General features: G+C 36.7%; 2 protein-coding genes across 6 annotated transcripts in view; one reads left to right on the top strand and one right to left on the bottom strand.

Annotated features, from left to right (window-relative positions):
- LOC124180588 (protein kinase C, brain isozyme) overlaps positions 1-16,955 on the bottom strand; it is a 51,643-nt gene extending 34,688 nt beyond the window's left edge. Inside the window, exons 1-2 of one of the 5 annotated variants that reach the window (XM_046566299.1) lie at positions 16,723-16,954; positions 15,945-16,263 (exon numbers count right to left, since the gene is read on the bottom strand). In XM_046566299.1, coding sequence (XP_046422255.1) covers positions 15,945-16,138 — 194 coding nt within the window. In that variant the 5' untranslated portion in view covers positions 16,139-16,263; positions 16,723-16,954. Of the gene's footprint in view, positions 1-15,944 lie in introns of all 5 variants that reach the window. The other 4 variants (XM_046566297.1, XM_046566300.1, XM_046566301.1 and 1 more) reach the window with 4 other exon arrangements.
- Positions 16,956-21,633: 4,678 nt separating this feature from the next.
- On the top strand, positions 21,634-23,414 carry LOC124180599 (developmentally-regulated GTP-binding protein 2). The gene is made up of 5 exons (XM_046566324.1): positions 21,634-21,828; positions 21,955-22,262; positions 22,338-22,768; positions 22,847-23,048; positions 23,131-23,414. Exons 1-5 carry the CDS (start codon positions 21,765-21,767, stop codon positions 23,215-23,217), a joined length of 1,092 nt encoding a protein of 363 aa, XP_046422280.1. The 5' UTR covers positions 21,634-21,764; the 3' UTR covers positions 23,218-23,414.
- Positions 23,415-23,534: the final 120 nt, after the last annotated feature.

Here is a 23,534-nt window from a genome sequence, read left to right as displayed (position 1 = left end):
TAATGTCCGGCAGCGTTGTCGTCGGTATATTTTATACGACGTGCCACACAGGTTGTGGAAAATAAGATTTCGCTTACGTTGGGGTATGTGGTAGGTACCACACCACACACAAGCGGAAAGGAAGCCGTTCTCGCGTATCCTCGTAATATGCAGAGGCAAAGGCCGAGACCTTTTTTTTTTTTTTTCTTATTATCCGGGAAAAACGGCAGCGGGGAGAAAAGTGGGGGGCAGAGGAGAGGAGGAAGAGGAAGAGGAGGGTGGTCTATGTATCGCTGAAGAGACGAGAGCAGACCGAGTGGCGGCGTGGCGACGACCGGGGTGCAGAACGAACGAGGCGAGGGAAACTAATCTCCGATTAGCCTACATTGCTGGCTGAAAGCTTATGTGCCTACCGGAGAAAGAGACGGATAGATAGATGGATAGATATACGGACAGATGGATAGATAGACGGAAGGAGAGAGAGAGAGAGAGAGAGAGAGAGAGACGTGCTCGACAAAACGTCGCCGACACTTTTCTCATCCTCCTCATCCTCCTCCTCCTCCTACTTTCTCATCCATCTCTTCATCCCTTGGTGTCCATTTCATGCATGCATGCTGGGGCGGTGATAACGGAAAGCGCAGCACGTTTTCTAACAATTAAACTACGGTTTGGAAAGTAAAATATAACGTGTCGAATTTAAGGGTCGTCGTTTAACGTGAAGAGTGGTGGTTTTTTTTTTTTTTTTTTTTTTTCTTTCCAAGACAAACCGTTTAAATCAAATTTCACATAATTTTCACATCGTATTTATTGACGTTGAAACAAAACTTTGTGAATTTTTTGGAAACGTGATATATTGAATATAACCTAATTTGTACCGTCCGATAGGAACGTATGTGGAAAATAAAAAAAAAAAGTGCAGACACGATATCTCAAAATGCACTTTTTTACAGCATTACAGCATCTTTGTTATACCTGTACTTATTGCCTGAAACAGGATAATCATTTTTCTCAAACAACTCGGCCATATTCAATTGTAGCGGAAAATCGTAAAGACGAAACTTGTAGGAAATTCAATTTTTTACGACTTTGGTCTGTACATTTTTTTTTTTCTTTATATTAGTTCCTTTAGTTAGTTTCGAATTAAACCTGAAAAAAGCGGCGAAATAAAACTATCGCGTTGTGTCATTTGTTTTTAAATTTAGGAAATAACGGTGAATAAATTGACGGTTCTATTTTTCTTTCCCATTGGCGTACGATCTTGAAAAAAGACAAAGACCAAAATTGTATAAAATCAAATTCCCTGCAAGTTTCTTTATGTTCGTTTATGCCTTGAAGTAAAAAATAAATGAGATAATGAGATAGTTTTATTTCACCGACTTTTTCAGGTTTAATTCGAAACTATCGATCTTAGAAAAAAAAAAAATGTCGACATCAAAGTCGTAGAAAATTTAATTTCCTACATGTTTTGTCTTTTCGATGTTTCGTTACGATTGAAAATGAGCCGAGTTGTTCAAGAAAAGTTTTCATAAAATCCAAAATCACGGGTACATGCAACGATGGGATTTGGTCGCCATTTTGAATTTAGAATGCCAACTATGAGAACAATAAAAAGAAAATACACGACAATGACTGGACTAGTAAGATATGAAAATAGTTAAGGACTGTATTATACCCATAGTGCCAAAACCATAACTAGACATTTTTCTCGGTGTCAGTTATTTTATACTCCAGCATATAACGAAGGGTCACGCGAGCCGGTGGACCGACTAAAAATAGCTCACTCACACTCTCTCTTTCTCTCTCTTTCTCTCTGATATTTATGGAGTAATTTAAACTCGCGCTTTCAGCAATCGTTTCATTCATTTATCCGACCTCCGAAATATTCGAGTCTTTTTACAGCTATAAATATAGGAGAAATTACTCGAGTAGTCACGTACCAAGAATTTAAGGTAGTCTGCTTGAGTGATTTATTTCTGTAATAAACACGTCACTTAAAGCATATTGTCTTATCTCGCACGCATCTAACGTGTATAATCATTCTAGACAATTAACTTCGCGGCTACTCAAACGTTAATTGTAAGATCGCGACCAATACACGCGCACACATGCCATATATATATATGGGGCATTCCACGTCACCTCGATTTTTCACACGGTTTTTTCAGTCACGAGAAAGTGCTTCTTAATTTTATCAGATTTTTTTTCCTACAACCGTCAACTCCTCACGATTCTTCAAATCTGTATAAAAATTGGCACTGTTTCAAAATCACAAAAAATGAGCAAAAATTCTGCGTTCTTGCGGGAAAATATTCAGAATTGAATGCAGAATTTTTGGTAATTTTTTTGAGACTTTGAAAGAGTGCCAATTTTTTTAGATGGTTTTGAATAATTTTAATGTTGATTTCGTCGCTGTTGCACGAAATCTGAGTAACCATAAAAAATTAACGGTAGTAGAAATAGGTCTGAAAACAATGAAGAAGTGATTTTTTGTGACCGGAGTACGGTATGAAAAATTCTGAAGCTAATCAAAAATGGTGAGGGATAATCATTGGTAGAGTTGACATGGAATGCCCCATATATATATATATATATATATATATATATATATATGCACATATAAAATGCGGTTACAAATAGTTTGAACTATTGTATGTTTACAGATACAGTACGCAATGTGAAAACATAATTATTGTAAGCGTAAGAAAATTATACATTTTATTCTTAATTTAAATATTTTCCCATCCAGCACCGTTTCATTTTCATTATATACAATTAATTCTCTTCCGCACAATGGGCTTGAAATTAAATTCAAACTGAATGTTATAAAATTTATATTACATTTTGAAACTCGACGTACGGGATTCCCTACTATTTTCATTTCGATATATTATTTATGCTGCAGTTATAAAAAAATTTAATCATTTTCATTCCTCTCTCGCATTTCTTTATATATCATACTACTATATCTAAATAAGGAGAAAAACCCGAAATTTTCAAACAGTAATAACAAAAGTTGAATCTTGCTCGAGGTACGACGAGAATTTCATTTTATTGTTTCATTTTAAATATCTCTGGGCGTATGCGTGTGTATATCGGGCATTCCACGTGAAATTAGCAACCCATGTACCTCATCCTATTCGATTTTAATAATTTTTTGTTAGCATGATGGTTATCGCAAAAAGGTGTTGGAATTTTTTTTTTTTTTTTTTTAGATTTTTTTTTAACCACCGGTGAAGTTTGAAAAAAATCGATAAACCAATTCCGAAAACGCCATTTTTCAAAATCTTGAAAAAAATTCACATAAATTCTACGATTTGAAACGTGATCTGAATATTTACTTCTTTTTTTTCGCATGTTTTTAGTTTTTCCATGTCGGAATCCAAGTTTTTTTATTTCTAGATCTAAAAATAGATCGCCGAATCGTGAAAACAATGCGATGCCGCAATATATTTAGATCGAGGCATATTAGGGGAAAAAAAAAGAAAAAAACAAAACAACAAAACAATTCCGGCATCGAAAAATTATAAACTTGCAAAAAAAATAGAGTAAATATTGAGCTCCCATTATCGTGTGGTGCTTAAAAATCATATTTTGAATCATAGAAGCAGTGTGAATTTTTCAAAATTTTTAAAAACGGCGTTTTTTCGTAACCGGGTTTGCGATTTTCTACACAAATTCGAATCTAACGAAAATGTGTAAAAAAAAATCCGTGAAAAACTTTTTGGATCGGTAAGAACGTAATACGAAAAAATGATCAAGAATCGAAGGAGGTCAGGTTCATGGGCTGTAGCATTTTGACACGGAATGCCCCATACACACACACACACGTGTATTCGCTTGTGCGGATAAAATATTCCGCTGAAAAGTTCGCTGCGAAACACGGTTCACCTGAAAAAACACAGCTTCGGAGGGGTTAAAAATGAGTAGGGTTGGAAAAAAGTAGGCAAAAAAAGAGAAGAAAAGGAGAGAGAGAGAGAGAGAGAGAGAGAAGAAAAAAATAAATAAAAAAAAATGAGGGACGGGGAGAACGAAAGAGAGGAAAAAGAATTAAGAAGAAGAGGTAAAAACTGTTTCTCCCGCGTCACAGTTTCCGCTTTAATTCCTATTGATCTTTCCTCTCACAAGCTCTCTCCTCCGCTGTGCCGAGTTATACGCTGCGTGGATATATCGACGCGCGCTGGTTTTCCTTCCCTCTCTCTCACTCGGTAGATACGCGATATTACGGGAGAGAAACGGGAACGGTCGCTATTCCCGTAGGCGAATACGGGAAGAGCGGAAGAGCCCTCCTCTCATAATTCATACCTATTAGCCACGTGTACGTTGCGTTAACTAACTGAACCGTAATGCAGAATATTTTGACGACAAAGGTCGCAGGGTTTTGGCCGCGTAGTATCGAGTCTGTCCCACAATCGGCCATCCATCCATCCATCCATCCAGCGTGTCGGAGGTTCGGCTGGACTCTGGTACTGCTGCATGTATAATCGATGTTGCAAATTGTGTCAAGTAGACGCAAGGTGAGGTTAGGATCGCGTAATCGAAGATTTGTTCGCGACGGCGCATGCGCGGAGTAAGGAAAAGACCGCTTTCAACACTCCTAGAACTTAAAAGCGGTATTTTCAGTTCTCCGCGCTTTCGCATTCGCAGACTGTGACTCTACAGTCACAGAAAAGCGTACTTTGTGCACGGAAAACACGCGTAAAACATGCCAGCGATGTATAAATGGTACACTGATCCGTACTTTTATCACGAGAGCCAAGGAATTGTGACTCGAGTCCCGATTTTCAGGTTAGAATGCCGAAAATCACTAGACACGGCTGATTCAACTCTCTTTCGCGGTACTCTTACACCCCATGTTCAATTTCCAAAACTACTTACAACGATCGACGTATTTTCTTCTCGAATTTCATCGTATCTATCATCTCGTTACGCATTTACGATATCCGCAGTTCCATAAAATAGATTAGAATTAAGACGGCGTTGCTTTAGCAAAAGCACGACGTTAAAAATATCGCGCGAATCAGATCGAACCTTGATTGTTTATTAGCGTAATTCCGGTGACTTGTTCAACCACTATTTCTCGCGTTTTTGGCGGACAATTTTTCATTTGAAAATACATGTGAGATGTTGACTTGTCCTTATCTTTACCCCCCGTAAGTCCATCCGTACGATATAAATAGCCGATGGCTAATTCGTGACACAGGGCAAATAATTCCTGCCGCCTTCTTCGTGTCCTGGTGATAATTAGGTCAATTGATCACTAACTATTACGCTCGTTTTCTAACCGCTTGGTAAGTCTACTGTTTTTTCTTCATTCCTGCAGAGTAAGCTTATACTGCACGCGACCCTGACTCTACAGGGTTCGTACGCTTTATGGAATCTCAAATTCCCTAACTTTTCCCCAAGTATTCTAGCCTAAGAATACAATTTTTTCAACCAACCTTTCAAGAAATATGTCGCTGATTAATGGCAAATTTTTTATATATATTTTTTTTTTTTTTTGGTTGTTACAAACGACAGCCGGCGATTTTTTGTAATTGAAATGGAAAAATCGGCCGAGGCGCAGTTCTCGTTCGATATTCGTTATTTACCCACCGCGCTTCCAGTTCGAAAAGTCCGTCACGTAGCATGCGATCAGGCCTTGGTAATTATGCCATGCCTACGTGCTGTGAGACGAAATTTAGACTGACGGGTGGACGGATGGATGGTTGTGAGGGGGAATAGGAGGGGGGGGGGGGGGGGGGGGGGGGATTGGAAGCCTTCTATAAAATTAAATTACACGCGGTAGTGAAGGGACAACGGTCACGGATGCAGGGTCAAGTATCTTACTTAATTATGGATTGGATTGTACACAAGGGGCTCGACGTTAGTAATTCTTCGTTGGAATCGTATTTTTTCTATAAAGTGTACATATATATATATATATATACAGGGTGTTGAAAAAAGGTGAAAAAACGAAGTAACTTGGAGATAAACTGATAATAAGATTCCCGAATGACTCCGGCGATACGTCAATACGTATTCGGACGTAAAATTTCCCGCTGAATCCAAATTTGAACGAAAAAACTGGGGTTTCCGTTTGAAATTTCAAAGTTGGGCCTCATAAGGCCCCCCTGGGCCCATCCGGCCCAAAAACTGATACGACCATCGGATTCCCAGGGAAAAATTATCCGGGAATCTATCGTCAGTTTATGTCTAACAATAAGTTAGTTCGTTTTCGTGCTATCCAGGTGTATCCACATTTTTTCAACACCCTGTATGTATATATGCGTTACACGCATAGATAACCTAATACTGGAATTACAAGGAAAAATTCGGATATCGACGTTTCGTGTGAAAAAAAAAAACGCTTAGAAATTATCTCGTGTACTAGATCAAATTGATTTTGGTAATAGCGGTATTGGACGAATTAACAAATTACTTCGGTGAATTTGATAGGAAATTATCTTTCGTATTAAAATGGGATTGAACGATTATACAAATTTACTGTGTATATATGTTATTTTCAACAATTTCGAATAATTGTACGATAAGTATCGTAATCAACGTGCAGCGAGCTACAATCCCTGGAAAAACCTGAAAAATCTGGAATTGTCGGGAGATTTTTAATTCGGTCGTGAAAAAAACTAAAAATATCAGTTTTCTGTCATGGGAATTAGAAATGATTTTTTCCGGTAGGACAAGTATACTTTTTTTCGTCGAGAAAACAAATTTGTCTTAAACCGTCTTGTTTTTTTTTTTTTTTTTTCCTGTCTACATTGTATTTTCGAATTCGAAATGAATACAGAGTTAATAACCCGAACGATTCAGGTCTTGGTAACTTACTAGAACTGAGGAAAAAAATGTTGAGGAAAACTAGACTTTGGGTGCTGGGAAAAAACGTGGAAATGATTTGGAATTTTTTGTCGGAAAAATTTTTTCCCACTCCGTCGAAGTATTTTTTTTTTATAAAAATCATGGATCACCAGCAGAGACGCGGATGGATCATACGAAACGACTAACCATCTATCCCTGCATCCATGGTTTTGATGAAATTTTTTTACTTTTTTTAATATTTTTTCACTTTTTTTCTTTCGTCTCTCAACGTCGAGTTATGAAAAAAAACAACGAGATTTAAACGTAATATACCACCAGATGAGGCGACGTGCTTGGTCTACCTTCCTGCCTGCCTGTCTGCCTGCCTGCCTGCAGAGAATTTTCTTCCGTGCGAAAAAGCATGACCAGTGTTCCAGAATATCACCCACTACGGAAACTCTCTTCTCTTATACACACATTATACCTATACTGCGGCGTAGATTGTTTTTTGTTGTTTTTTTTACTCCCATCAGCCCCACTTTTCGAACCATTAATTATTGTAAAAAAATCTCTCGTACTTGTTCGGTGTTTTTTTTTTCCCTTCGTACATGAAAATAGACGATTCATTTCAAAAGGAATTGGTAATCTTTTTGACAAATATATATATATATATATGTATATAAAATGTATAGAAATTTTGACGGTGCAGGTGTGTGAAAAAAAATTTCAATAAAAAAAAAATGAAATGGAATTTAAAACACCGAAAATTGACTTACGATGAGTAACTCTCGAGACACGCGTATATTTTAGAAAAAAAATATGGAGACAATGCGCGATGAGAGAAAAAAAAAAAAAAAAACAGGTATTCATTTCAGCGAGTGAAATTGAATAGCTAGGAAAAGAATGAATCAACGATTTTTACTTTATTTTCATTATTTATCTCGGATCAAATTAGATTAGTTTTTATGTTTTTCATTACACGCATTTTACGGTGCAACGGTTAAGGGTTATAAATTGCCCGTGGAATGAAAATGTTGCACGAATTTGTTGTTCGTTTTTTTTTTTTTTTTTTTTTTTTTTGTCGAGTGGGTGTAAAAACTTGGAAGGTTCAACATTTCTGATAAACGATATCTTGATGTTTGCAAGTCTCACTGATCGCCAGTCATTCCGATCAGTGAAACTTTCGGAAATGAAGATTTCGAGCAAATTCCACTCTTCGCATGTGTTCGAAATTTCGCATTTATCATCCATTCCAAATATATCGGAACCTTCCAAGTTTTCTTTGTTTTACTTTGTTATCGACAACCTGCAGTTTTTCTTTACAATATAAACCTCGCTTTCACACATCCGCGAGGGCTGTAAGATGTAGAAAATTGATAAAAAGTGATCCTATAAAACTGCAGAATAACCCGATTGAAATGGTCCGCCCTTATATCTTGTATAAGAGCGAGGCAAATTGATTGAAAGAAACATTTTATCATCCATTTTATGTATATATATCCTACATTATACCTGTGCATGTACCTATTACGTACAACTTACCTTACACCTACTCACGATCCTATGTACAAAACCTCTTTCACGCTTTTCCGCACATAGCTATAACTACATACGTATATACGGGGCATTCCGCATCACTCGACCTCTCGAATTGGGCCCGAGATTTTTTATATCATTGTCGTTCTCACCTTGAAAGGCACTGTGGTTGTTTCAACAATTCCTCTCGAAAGCTAACAAAAAACTACAACTTTTACGTAGGGTAATTTTTTTTCAGTTACTTCAAGTTTCCGAGATATATTCGTTTGAAGAAAAAAAAAAAAAAAAAAAAACGGCAATTTCTCAAATAACGAATTAAATAATCTGAAAAAATTCACATAGAGTACCTTTCAGCAGTACTTTGATACAACCAATTCAGGGGTGGATCTGAGATGGTCGAAAAAAAAAAATTGGCCGAGTTGACGGAGAATCCCACGTATACCTAATTATTTTTTTTCTACGGTCAAATCGGTGATGAATTTATTAGTTTTCTTTACGTTTCCTCAGTTCGAAAACTAACCAAACAACGTTTCCACATATTATAACCGACGATTATAATTTACGATACCTTAGTTATTATTTTTCAACCGCCGCTACAGCGCGTCGTAAAAATCGTGACGCAGCTCGTGGGGGAGGTTGTAACAAAGCGATCTCTGGCGGTTCGCCAAAACATCTTTCTTCCGATTAATAGTATATCTGTACGTTCACAACCACGTACGATCCTTGTCTTACAAAGGTGCATGACTGTTGAGCGTTGTTTTCCTTATAAAGCGGCTCGATCGAGGGATCGACGTCATTTACCATTATTATTATTTATTTTTTTATTTTTTTTTATCCTCTTTTTAAATTTTTCGTTTCTCTGTTTTCAGAGAAAAAAAAAGGAAGTTATTTTAATCGCCGTGAAAATGAATTGTTGAGTTTTCACTAGATGTTGATGTTTTGAAGTTTGGATAATCACCTCCAATCATTTTCAGACGGTCGTCTAAAGAATTTTTTCATCCGACGATATCTCGATAACGAGTTACCGGATTTTAATGATTTTGATCTCAATCGACGGGACTTTCCCAGACTTGGAAACGATTAGATTTTGGCTCTGAGCGGTTCGGTGCTTTTTCTATTATTTAAATAACAAAATTAAAAAAAACGTGAAATAAAAGTTATGGATATCTTGAGAACGAATAAATATATTCCGATTTTGATAGAAATTGGTAGACGGAGGCACAGTGAGAAAAATTTCATTTGCTACAGTAATTTTCATTTTCTATCTAAAACTATGTTTTTCGATTGTGGTAAAAAATTGCGGTTACCGGAACTAAAAATTTCTCTCACAATCAGTGTATACATATGTATATACAATATACGTGATTACGAGTAAACATATCGCACTATTCGTCAGCGCATCTTTTATCACCGAAGTCGGCATGTTTCCGAAGATAATCATTTACAATATACATACATGCGTGTGTGTGTGTGTCATTATATTGCCTCCTTGACAGCAAACCGCATCACATACCTACATCATACAATCGGCGTGACTAATTGCCCGCATTTATCTGTTTTACGATTGATATTATCACCGTCGTATTATATCACCGTGAAAGAATCCGACGGACAATTAAACTCCAGTCGGTACCACATTTTTGTACAATGTGCAAAGAGGCTGTTTTCTACATTCCGTATGTATAGAATCGAGAAGGAACTCGAGAGAGAATGATGGGTAATTAAGATATATGGTTAGAAGGACAAAAGAATTCTCACCGCATTATACGTAAAACCTGTAATTGTAGTAGAATATTTGTACGGTTATTGTTGTTTTTATTCGTTTTTAATTTTCTTTTTTAATTTTTGTACATTATTCGATTCTCTGTATAATACGGCTTCGGATAACGACGTGTAAGGAGGATTTTTAAACAGGTGATTTGATAATAATGATTCACGCGTAGTATATTACAACGTGTGGTATTACACGATAATAATAACAACGAGCAACAATAAGCAACAATTCACCCGTATTCGGCAAATATATATACCATTCGCGTTTTGTACCGGATTAGCCTTGCTCATTCTTTCTGAATTCAATCGAATTGAATTTATCGGCATGCAGCAACGGCACCAACAGCATGTCGGATATGCTTTCAACGTAGGTATAAACGCGTACTTACTTCGTCTATTACAGCATAGACGAACAGACAAACTTACACGGTAAAGTTGCGTCCGTGTATAAATTGTTAAATACCCGACGTCGTCGGTCGCATAATGCATTTGCTATATTGTTATATATGGTTTTATAGGTATATTGTAAGGGTAGAGAGGTGTAATTTATTTATTGTCAGACTCGCGGGTCGCGGGATATAATTGCATTTAACTCGTTGTGTGAGTAATTGAAACCCGATTTAACAAGTATACCTGAATAAGTATTTTATTTTCAGGTTGAAAATAAATAAATACAAAATATAAAACAATAGCGGCTTTAGACTGGCCGTGAGTTTCAAGTTCCGTAGAGAAAAAAATCCAATTCAAATTTCGAACTACAAATTTGGATTCGTGATTAATGATATAATGGCTAATTTTCCAAGTCTGAATCCATTTTTTCGTCTACTAATTTCCATCAAAATCGGAATATTTTTACAATTTTTTCACCTCCGTATTGAATCGTCATTTTGGATTTCGAAATCTGACTTCGTATTCGTGATCAGCCACCCAACAACAAAACCGACGAGTACCAATTTTCATCGAAATTCAAATGTCTTTCAATCTTCTCTCTCAGCTTGCTGAAAACCCCGAGTTTGAATTTTGGAAAAATAAATTGTTCGCATAAGTAAATCCACACAAACACAGCCGTCCGTCTGAAAATGATTGGAAATTATTATCCAAACTTCGAAACGCGGAGATCCAGTGAAAACTCAACTTTTCTCATTTTCCGGGTGATTGCAATACATGTATACATATATATATGTATATATGTATGTATGTACGTATATATCGTCAACATTAGGATGGAGCAGAAACGCGGTTTCGCCGAAACTCGTAAAGCATTCTTTCCGACCTGTTTACCGAAATAAATCTCCACTTCCCACTTCCTTTGACTAATAACAGGTATAACGCTATAGTTGTTCCTGTCAATTAGGGCTCGGTCATGCATCGCATCATGAATATTTTAGGTCAAAAGTTTAAAATTTTTACCCAACTCCGTAATCGGTGTTGAGAATTATCGGTTAGTGGAAGAAAAATAAAATGATATAAACTAGAATATTAATTGATGCGAAAATCTTACACACGTAATTTTTCAAGTGTGGACAATCCGAGTATAGAAAATTGTAAATTAATATATAAAGTCGAATTACGGAATGACGAAGTATACAGGGTGTGTCAAAATTCACGCGACAAGTAAATTTCAGGCGAATTCTAATCACAGAAATTAGAGATGCAGGAAAAATTCGACAAAAGATTTTATACGCGTAACTCTGTACTGTGTTTTCTATCAAAATTACTTGATGCGTAAATTTTGGGACACCCTGTATGACGATGAAAAGACAGAACGAAAAAATCGGGAATTTTTATACAGATTCCTGTGTTATCGAAAGGAATTCTAACGATTCTACACTTTCGCATTGAATATGTTCGGAACTTTCTATTCTTATACATTTCCATACTTCGACTTTCAACGTTATTAAATTCTGTAACTCAAATTTTCGCTCCTTGTAAAATCCCATATCACGCCTCTGTATTGCTTTGATCTACCTACATTTTTATTCCTCGATCGAATTATTTAACCGTTGCGGTATAAAAATTAAATTCATCTCAGTATTGATTTTCAATGCGAAAAGAAAAAGAAGTCGAAACCATTCCTGCAAAAATCGTAAATTTCATCCTACATTATTCTATTATATAATACTGTACGATCTTAATTTATACAAATTTTAAATATTTTATACAGCAGGTAAAATTTTACAATATTTATACCTATACATGTATAGTGCGTGCATACGTAACGGTACGCGCGACTGTGTGTGTAACTATAAAGATACACAACAGTTTTAATTTTTTAGTAACAATAATAACAATATTTGCAACGCGTCAAGCATCCCCGCAAACAGCGTTAAGAAGATAAAAACGTTTACTTCGCAAATACAGTATTACATACATACCTATACGCACATATGTATGTATATATATATATAGGATGTAACACGTATCTAGGTGTAAAAGTTATATTTACACTTGATGATGGTAAAACGAAACCAACGCTTGATAGATTTAATTAATTGCTGGCTTGCCGCTCGTTTGTGTATTTACATTATACATACATACACACATACGTATACGTATATGTATATGCCTACACCTTAGACTGATTTTTCGGATACGTCGTTGGTTACTTTTTTATAGGCAACATATACGAATTCAGTTGCGAGGTACTCGTGTGTACATAAAACCGTCTTAACGAAACCGATTACTGAATAATCCAATTGTGGAGTTACACAACGACTGTGACAGATACGTGTCGTATACACACACGCGTGTATAGAGACAAATAAAAAATCCTCAGTGTTAAACTGACCGCAATGAATACACGATAGATATTTACTTTGTACATTTGTTATTAATTAATTCTATAACTATATAACGCGTGTAACGCGCTTATTTTTATGTCTTATTGTCGAAGAAGAAATTCAATATCCAATTGTGAAAACATATTGTTTAGCATTGGCGATATAGAAGGAGAGGTAAAAAAAAAAAAAAAGAGGATGAGGAGGAGGTGGAGGGAAAAAGAATATTAACCAATTATTATACGTGTAATTTGTTTTCTATCAAAGTGTGTAAGTATACCTTAAAACACGTTTACGTTTACGATGATGTGTGGAAAGAATTTTACACAACTTGTAATTATAACATTCGGTGTTTACTGTTATATATATTCGTGTTCAAGCTAACGCAATTAGCTACAAAACTATGCAGTGATCGTCGCCCACGCTGTTATAAACCAATTTTTTTTTTTTTTTAAATAATACACACGCATATTTATACACACATCTCTGCGATATAACCGTGAGTATCACAGTTGAAAACTGTTCGGCAACAAAACTTTCGCTCTCTTGTCGTGTGTTTGTTGCCATGATCGTACACGTGTACGTTATACGTTACCTCTGTCCTATAATATCCTACAGTGCGTGCGCAATCGCCGACATAGACGTGGAGCTACTTCTTCGATTATGTACACCCGGCTAGTTTATATGTACATAAATATATGTATATATATATGGATTAATATATGACTCTGAATGAGCGACATCAGGTCGCGATGGGAAATTCGAACGACGTAACGTTTACGTATATATGGAGCATTCCGCGAGGTATCGATCAAGATTTACAATATTTTGTACGAAAGTAATTAACCGACGAAAAACCCGATCGCCATATTATTTTTTGTCAGAATTTCTTCGACTCAGCGTGTATCTGAGGTATGATTTAAATGATTGGAAAAAAAATATATGTATATATGTTTATAAGATGGAGATTTCGTAACTTCAAGTGACGAGTGAGAAAAATGATTGAACAAAGTAACAATCAAATCGTTATTATTCGATTGCATTTTTAACGTAAGAATGAACATAAAAGCTCGTCGTAATACGGACCGAAAATTATTTATTCAGAGGGATATTAATTGAGCTTTTTTCTCTTCATTCTTATGGCAAAAACGCAATCCAATAATATTAGTTTACTTTTTAAAGCATCTTTTCTCATTAATCTCTTGAAGTTACGAAAACTCCATCTTGTAATAGGTATAATCAAATTTTATTATATTTTGTAAGGTTTTTCTAAATTTTTTTTTCAAGTTTTTAAATAAATCATACCTCAGATACGCTGGGTGAAAAAATTCTGAAACAAATGATGTTTGCGTTTTTCGTCACGTACTTCCGTAAAAAACATTATACAAAGTAGAATTTTGATCGACATGCCATGGAATGCCTCATATATATATACTCGTATATATTTCTTATTTATCAGGAACGAACATTAATGAATCGTTGACTATTCTCTTCCTTCTTCCGTTGTTGTTGTTGCTGTTGTTTTAGTTGTTTCTCTCTCCTCTGTTTCTATTCGTCTGTTTATTCAAGGTATTGAGAGATCGAGAAAAAGCAAGTGAAGGTAGCGAAGATTTTTAATAAAAACTCCGTTGACTTATTGTCCAATCAACTCGTAACACATCTTACAATGATTGCACCGCGGATGTATAAAAATATGTAATATAAAAGTATGAATTGTAAAACTGTAAAAGCTCTCCACTGAAGATTGTAACTTGCCTAGCTGCATATGTAATTAATTGCACGCGCAACGAAACCGCAAATTTCCGTTCGCTACGCTGCTTGCGTATGGTTTTCGTTTAAAAGATAAATAAATAAATAAATAGAAAAAAAAAAAAAAAGAAAAAAATGAAACGGATATCGAACGCACAATCCGCGCGAATTTCTTGTGACTATAAAAACTGCAACGGGGTTGAAATTATTATGTAAACGTTAACTTAACGAAATATACGATGAAAAATCATTATTGCACAATTTTGGAATATGTATAAGTTTTCATTTATTGTTGTTTAGGAAATTTCGGACATTAACGGTGAGAAGAAAGCGAGCAGATCTTACTTAACAAAACAGCAGGAAAATAGGGACACCTCGGGGTTTTACCTACAAAAAAAAAAAAATATCAGTCACGGTTTTTTTTTCTTTCTTTTTTTTCGGCAGATTAACGATCACAAAGCAACATGACCAGTCATTTACAAAATCACAACTATAAAAAAAAGTAGCGCGTCTTTTTTTTTTTTGACCTTCCATAACCATATTTTTTTTTTTTTCTTCGGTAGAAAATAATATAACATTCGCAGCCGATGTATATATATATATATTATAATAGTAGAAACAAAGCGTAAGAGTTTAAAAATTTTATCATCATTTTATAACATACATGTATATATGTGAACGGTAATTATAAAATTTTATAAGCAACAACTCTGCCAACTTTCAAATCGGTCTCTTAATTTATACCAACGTTAACGGCATGTGTTCCAGTTTACGTAGAGGCTTGAAACTTTACACAAATTATCTGATTCGAATGATTTGGAACAGATCTGGAGAGCGTTCCAATAAAAAAAAAAAGTCCGACCCCCAAATAAGTAACTCCTCAATATATATAATTATATATATGTATATATACATAGAAAACAGGATTGAAACGATGATCTTGTATACGATTATAATATGCATAGATATAGTTAACTTGTTGCACGTCCGACAGAGAGAGGAGGAGAGATTAGGCGAAAACTCTTTCGACACTGGATGATCGGTGTATACGTATAAGCCGGGACATTAATGACAACAGTAAACATGATTTATCTCCTCGGCTTCGGTGTATGTCGGGCAATTTAGTAATCGTAGTTGAGGATTCGCCGTGCAGAGAATGAGATAGATCCGGTCAAGGCCGTAGCTTTTAGCAGACCGCGCGAACTTGCGAATACAGAGAGCCTGTATACCTGCGTATATTCGTTGACTCTAAGCGCGAGTCGTAACAATGGTGATATATTTTTGTGTTTGTCAACGACAGCACGATCGCATTCTCTTAAACATGCACGTTCGACTTACCAAATAAAATCCTTGCAGTGGCTGCAGAACGTCGGCTGCTTGAAGAAGCGGGGCATAAAGCTGTGGTCCTTTACCATGTAAACATTCTTCTTCTTCAACGCGCCCTTTCTGCCTCTGAGCTTTTTCGCAAAGGCCGTACTCGAGTCGTTCGGCCCTAGGGAATTTTCGCACATGCTTCCGTCCTCGTCCGCCATCCTCGGAGACAGGAGTTAAAACCACCGTCTCTATATCTGTCTCTCTTTAATCCCCCTTATCACGGTCTGTCGGATTCCTCTTTGTCTCTCTCTCTCTCTCTCTCTTCTCTTCGCTGTCGCCGTTTCTTATATCGCTTTGCAATCAAGTTTTCCCGCACTTTTCTCGCTCTCTTTTTCTCTCTCTTTTTTTTTTCTCGTTCGTTAACCGCGAACGATAATTTTTTCATGCACGATATTCGGTCAATTCTTTAACAAATCAACGACGAGTCCTCCGTCTACCGTCTTTCGCGTTACACCCGACGAACTATAAAATTCAAGTGAAACGTGCCGCGCTTTGCGTTACTTTTTTTGTTTTTTTTTTTTTGTCATACGCGCGGCTTGCGAACTATTATTATTATTCTTATTTTTTGTTTTTATTGTTACCGGTTCGGGGATCAAGTGTATACGGAATAATTAACGTTAGATGCAACGGTGGTGATTGACTCTCGCGCAAAAGAGAAAAGAGAGTGCGAGAATGAGAGAGAGAGAGAGGAGAAAAAAAGAAGAAGAAGAAGAAGAAGAAAAAACTGTAGGACGAAACACACTCGGGCACACGTATGTATTTATTGTTACGTATACGCCTATGTTATATTACGATGAATTCACACAGATTGTCGAAACAACGGGACCATGTACACCACCGACGATTAAAATTCGCTCCCCCCCCCGCCGGTGTATAAAACCGCACTATGCCGTTTTACTCCGTACACTCGACGTCCGCGCTGTTTAGCCTCTGTCTCTGGATTAGCTGTCACCGCTCGCCGCCACCCGATAATTTTAGAATCTCGCGCAGTCGTTCGGCAACTACCGTATACCTGCGCAGAGACGTTCGAAACGCGTTGCGCACTGGAATATCGACATTCATATCCGCGCTGGTTGTACTTGCTTACAGCCGCCGTCGCCGCCGCCGCCGCCGCCGCCGCCGGCTTCAACGCAGCCACAACGACGAGCGCCGCCCTCGTACGGCGATACGTTCCCCTACATCCACGTATCGCCTACCTTCCGACGACCTGCGACCCGGGACTTCCCCCCTCCCCAACCCGACACCTCTCACACTCACCCGAAAACACTTACGCCTGGGGTTTTATGCGACGAAGGCCAACTTTGCGTACCTAACGAAAATGTTCGTTTGTCGAGTTGTGGAGTGGCGTATTTTTTTTTTTTTTTTTTTTTTAGTTATTTTAAATTTTACGTATAATTTATTATTAAGCGAGTTAACTTTAAAAATTTAATTACGAAAGCGCGAGTTGTCAGATTTAATGGATGAAAAAATTTATACTTCATCTGGTATTAATGATGATTCGTGCCTTTCGTAATATTTTATTATCTGATTTCTTACCTATGTTTTTGTTTGAATTTACAAAGTAAATCGTGTGATATGTTACACGTCGAATTCTTTCCAAACATTACACATTGTATACGTATATGTATGATTTGACATATGAACAGTTTCAGTTGGGTGGGAATTACGCCTCGAGATCAAAGCCCCCCGTTTCGCTGTTGATTTCTTTTTTTCCCTGCTTCTTATTACCAATATTATTATTGTTATTGTTATTATTATTATTATTACTACACCGCAATGCGCGAGGGAGAAAAGAGTGTACGTCCTTTCATCTTTGCGTACTTCCCGAATCTCGGAATTTCCCCTCGACGCACTATTTTTTTCAAATGTGTAAAACGAGCTTAATTCCAACGGTTTCGCGTTGGATTACAAGCAGCTGTTCAATCATGAAAATTTAACCGTTATAGATGTTAATTGTAATATTGTTTTAGGCTGATTCCGGTTAAATTAACGTAATTGTTTAGATTTCTTCGACAATGTCGAATTATCAGGATCAAGTCCTTTTGCAGGTTATTGAATTTATTTTTTGCTTTCTCATTGTATTTTTTATTTTTTTCTTGCTTCCATGACACGCGTACATGTTGTCAGTTCTCAATTTTTTAAACGCACACGAGATTTATGTACGTACATGCATACGTATAATACATATTTCATGAGAAGAGACAAAAAGTATGGGCGGAATATGAAAGTACACATTCTACAGTTAATACGGTATATGTTTGTTTTCACCCGAAATACTACATCGCGAGGAATACAGAAAATAGTATATCGTGTGAGAAGGAAACAAACTCGGTCTTTTCGGACCGAGCGTAATTTTGCAACATTAGTCGTAGGTGAAGTCTAGGAGAAATATTTCAAGACCGTTGTCTTCTTGTTGCACGCGATTTTTTTATATAACGCGAATACGTCACGCATTTTTTCACGAAGCACGACATTGAGGTTAGAGTCGCGCAATGTCAGATTTGTTCGCGACGGCGCATGCGCGGAGTACGGAAAAGACGACTTTCAACACTCCTAGGATTGAAAAGTGGTATTTTCCGTACTCCGCGCATGCGCGTTCGCAGACTGATTACAGTAACAGAAAAGCGTACTTTGTGTACGGAAAATATGGATGAAAAAAAATTCAATACACACAATTTTTGGGCATATGTGCGTTTCTTCTCACAAGATCCCATTTTCGTTTGAATGGGTATACACGCGTGTTATCCTAAAGATTTCAACTTTTAGTCAACTACTGCGTAGTAATGATTTTTTTTTTTCAGAAAGTTTACCCGTCCCACTACATTATAAACAAGATACTCAGAGGAAAAGATCGATACGAATTCGTAACGAACCATTAGTTCTTCGAAACGTCTAATCAACGGTTGCCGTAACGCAAATTATATTCTGCTGATCTTGTCACAGTATTCAATACAGGATAATTGCGTCTCGCGAGAACGGGTTTTGCGTGTTTTTTTTCTTCGTCAGCCGAAAACACGCCAAGTCAACTTCTACGTACATTTATAGTTCCAAGAAAAAGATGAAGAATTTGTTTTTCTCGATAAAAAAAAAAGTTGTATAAAAATCGTGCATACGTTACATATTAATGTGAATACACACGCGCGTGTATTTTGAAGTATGGATTGGTCGACAGGATTCGATGAAGCCCACCGAAGGCCAACAACCACATTTACTGTCTAAATATCAATATCTTATTATAATACCTCTGTCCCGTATTGGCAATTTTTCATTGCTAAATTTCACTTTACAGCGTCGCCTGATTTTATTTTTCATTTTATTTTTCGCAATGCGGTTAATATATTCTGGACAACCTTTTTCTGAATTTACCCGTTTCCCTGTAGAAATTGTTTATTCTTGCTTTTTATATTATCATTGTTTTCTCTCTCTTTAATTTCAAGAATAATTCAAACCTCGTAGAATATAGATTGTATGCATATAGTATAGAAACGAGATATGCGTCAGAAACGTTATAATTCCGTCACTTTATTTTCGATCTGTCGTTGAATTTCATCATCGCATTAAATTTACTGACGCACGAGGCGACGCGTGACGAAAACCAAACTAGACGTTTGTTACTTTCTCAAGTGAACAAAGTCTTGAAATTATAACAATGATTATATTTGTCGTTAATACTTTGTTTGATAACCTATATTGCACAAGCTGTATCTGTACCGAATGTTTATCAGTTCGTTTTATTTATTTATCTATCTTTTTTCTTCATTCGTCGTCGTCTTTCGTTCAAGTCTTATTCACCGTACGATCAGCTTATACGCTGATTAGTTTAGTTGCCCAAACCTCACCGAATTTGCTGATTATCTATAAGACATACCTTATAATCTTAGACCGGTTGTGATTTATTTTGGGTTCCAATCGAACTCTAAAATACCTTAAATGTTCATCGTTTATCGCACCAAGTTTAGAGAAACAAAAGTGTTTTATAATTTTTTAACACAGAATATAAAACATGGATTAATAATGGGAATAATAACAAACTCCATGGTCATACACATGTTATTTATTCAACCATGGTTCATTCTCATGATTACACGAGGAAATTCTGTCTGATTCGCAGTTGGAAAATTTAATTCATCGTTAATCTAGTGTAAAATAATTCGTACCGCGTTAAAATCATGTTATCAAGGTGTGCAGCCGTCAAAAAAAAAAAAAGAGCAAGGGCGTTTTATCGTACGATCTCCTCAATCATGCAACAACGCTTTGAACACCGTGCGCGACATATAACGGACTCGTTGAATTTATTCATTTTCACTCAGCTTTTTTATCCAGCTCCGCGTGATCCGCATTCAGCGATGAATCTTACTTTCAGAGTGATGTTAATTCGACGGCACACGTTTCAATGGCGGTTATACACTTGGAAAGGTTGCGCTCGGCCAGGTGGAAATTCCTTAATGCATGTACGTCGCGGGCTATTAGAGCGTAGATACGCCTGGGCCTTTGTCTCTTTTTGATACGTCCCGACGTTTACGTGTCGTGTATGTAAAATTTTTCATTCGATACTTTTTTTTATTTTTTTTTGTGTAAAACTTCGGTGCAGGTATACGAAGAACACGCTGTGTTCGACAAAATCTAATCATTTTAAAACATATCTCATCCCCCAAGTAAGCAGCCCGTTATCGTATAAAATAATTCATGCAGCAGACGAAAGCTTTTTGCGAGAATCTCAGAGTTATTCGAGAAAGAATAATATCTCAATTTTCTACGTCTGTATAACAAATTGTACACGGCATTCGGGAGGGAGAAAACGATGAAAAAAAAAATATGAAACAAGTAAAACTTAAAGCTGAAGGAAATTTTACTTTTGCTCCTTCTTATACTTTATTCATTGGACCACTCGCCGAGATAATGGGATGCATATTTTATATGCAATTTATTCCAGGGATCTTGGATTCGGCGGCAAATTGCGCAACAATTTGATTTGCTGGCGCATGCGTTGGATCGATAATCGACCGGTAAAAGCGGAACCCGACATTCTCCACTTTCGACTCAATCTATGTCACTTCGCTAGTCAATGCCAATCTCTTCGGTCCACCCAGTGTTGCCAAAACTAAAGAAATTTCTTTAAATCTAAAGAAATTAGAGTCCGTTCAAACGGTTCAGAAAGAAAAGAAAAGTTATTTTTTTATTATAAACTATTGTCGCTTAGGCCAGATTCTGAGGAATGAAGCGAAATATCTAAATATGACTAAACATCAACAAATTGTAAGGTTCCTAAGAAAATATGCACCAATTAGATAGCGTCTACAATTTTCAAACGCACTTATTTGACTTATTAACGGTCCTAAATATTAAAAATAAAAACATATTATTTAAATTAAAGTCCCGAATATCTTTATACTTACAATTCAGATTGTAGGATATAAATTTTTGGGTTGCCTCGCTCGTTAATTATTATTATATATTTATAGGAAAATTGTCCGTCTTGAAAATGAGAAACATGACGGATTATTGTGACGTTATTAAGACGTCTGAAGAATTATTGTAGTGCCATTTAAAATAAGAAATCTAAAGAATTATTTTGGCGCCTTTTAAAGAAATATTCGTCCGATAGGTTGGCAACTCTGGATCTACCAAGTTCTTTTCCGATTTCGGGTAGTCTATGCTTGATTTACCGAATTGTAAATTATTCACGTGGGTCAGTGTGATTTTGATTGAGCGCAGATTGTGTCGCCGTTAGTTGTAAATTCGTCGATGCGAAGACAAGCAGCTTAAAGCTGAGGGTAGCCAATCATGGGTATACTCGAAAAAATATCAGAAATCGAGAAAGAGATCGCTCGGACGCAAAAAAATAAGGGTTTGTTTCGGATTTGAGGTTATGTATCTGCCAGCCGCAACGCCGTGACCGGCTCGGAGTCTGGGGATTTTGCATTTTTTCTAATTTTCTCAACCGTCGTTTAAAGGTCGATATTTGTTTTTACAGCGACGGAGTATCATCTCGGCCTATTGAAGGCAAAGTTAGCCAAGTATCGCTCCCAGTTATTAGAGCCGTCAAAGAAATCCGAAAAGGGGGAAGGGTTCGATGTACTGAAATCAGGAGATGCGCGGGTCGCCCTGATAGGTTTTCCCTCTGTGGGTAAATCCACTTTACTCAGCACCCTTACTCACACCGAATCCGAGGCTGCGTCCTACGAATTCACAACGCTTACGTGCATACCAGGTGTAATCGAATACAAGGGAGCAAACATACAACTTTTAGATTTGCCCGGTATCATCGAAGGTGCCGCTCAGGTATTGCCTAGAAAAATAAACACGGGCGATGTTTTCGCGTACATCGAGTTTTCTAATTCTTGGTAATTTCCCCAGGGAAAAGGAAGAGGGAGACAAGTCATAGCCGTCGCGAGAACGGCAGATTTGGTATTGATGATGTTAGATGCGACGAAACAAGATGTACAACGACAATTATTAGAGAAAGAATTGGAGTCTGTTGGTATTAGACTGAACAAACAGAAACCCAATATATATTTTAAAATAAAGAAGGGTGGGGGGCTCTCGTTCAACTCGACTTGCCCACTGACTAAAGTTGACGAGAAGTTGGTCCAAATGATCTTACATGAGTATAAAATATTCAACGCCGAGGTATTGTTTCGCGAAGACTGCACTGCCGATGAGCTCATCGATGTTATCAATGCAAACAGAGTGTACCTACCCTGCCTGTACGTATACAATAAGATTGATCAAATATCTATAGAAGAAGTTGATAGAATCGCGAGGCAAAGCAACAGCGTCGTAGTTAGGTGAGTCAAGCATAGGATACTATCAGTTTTTGGAAAGCGTTCCACCAAAACTTCTAAGCTAAAATACTCTTACGACAGTTGCAACATGAAATTGAATTTGGACTACTTGCTGGAGGTTCTGTGGGAATATTTGTCACTCATCAGGGTTTACACTAAAAAACCTGGTCAACCACCAGACTTTGATGATGGATTGATTTTACGAAAGGGAGTCACGGTCGAACATGTCTGTCACAGCATTCACCGGACTCTCGCTGAACAATTCAAATATGCTCTTGTTTGGGTAAGATTACCGGATGTAAAGTATGTTTAAAAATGACGAGATATTTGCCACCTCTAAACTTCGATGAACATTCTCTTTGCAGGGCACGAGCACAAAATACTCACCCCAAAGGGTAGGATTGCAACATGTGATGCATGACGAAGATGTGATACAAGTGCTCAAAAAATAAATCAATGCAAATACTTTGGTTTGACTAATATACCATAGTATAATATACTAATGATGATGGTGAACGATATCATCAGCTTCGCAAAGCCTAATGTATATTTTATATATTCTAAAAATAAGCAATCCACAAAATGGATGAAATAACGTCACTTTTTGGGGTATAAATATCCAAGCTATAAAAAATTATGCGACATATTATTTCAATGTCAATTCTTTCTTCCTCAAGTATCCACAAATTTAGTTGACTTATTACACAGTTTTTAATAAAATTGTACTGTTAATGGATTGATAAGAAACATTCTCGTCTTTTAACGTTGT

This window comes from Neodiprion fabricii, chromosome 4 (assembly GCF_021155785.1).
Source record: "Neodiprion fabricii isolate iyNeoFabr1 chromosome 4, iyNeoFabr1.1, whole genome shotgun sequence".
In the NCBI taxonomy this organism is placed as follows: domain Eukaryota; kingdom Metazoa; phylum Arthropoda; class Insecta; order Hymenoptera; family Diprionidae; genus Neodiprion; species Neodiprion fabricii.
This window is presented reverse-complemented; position numbering and strand designations above follow the sequence as displayed.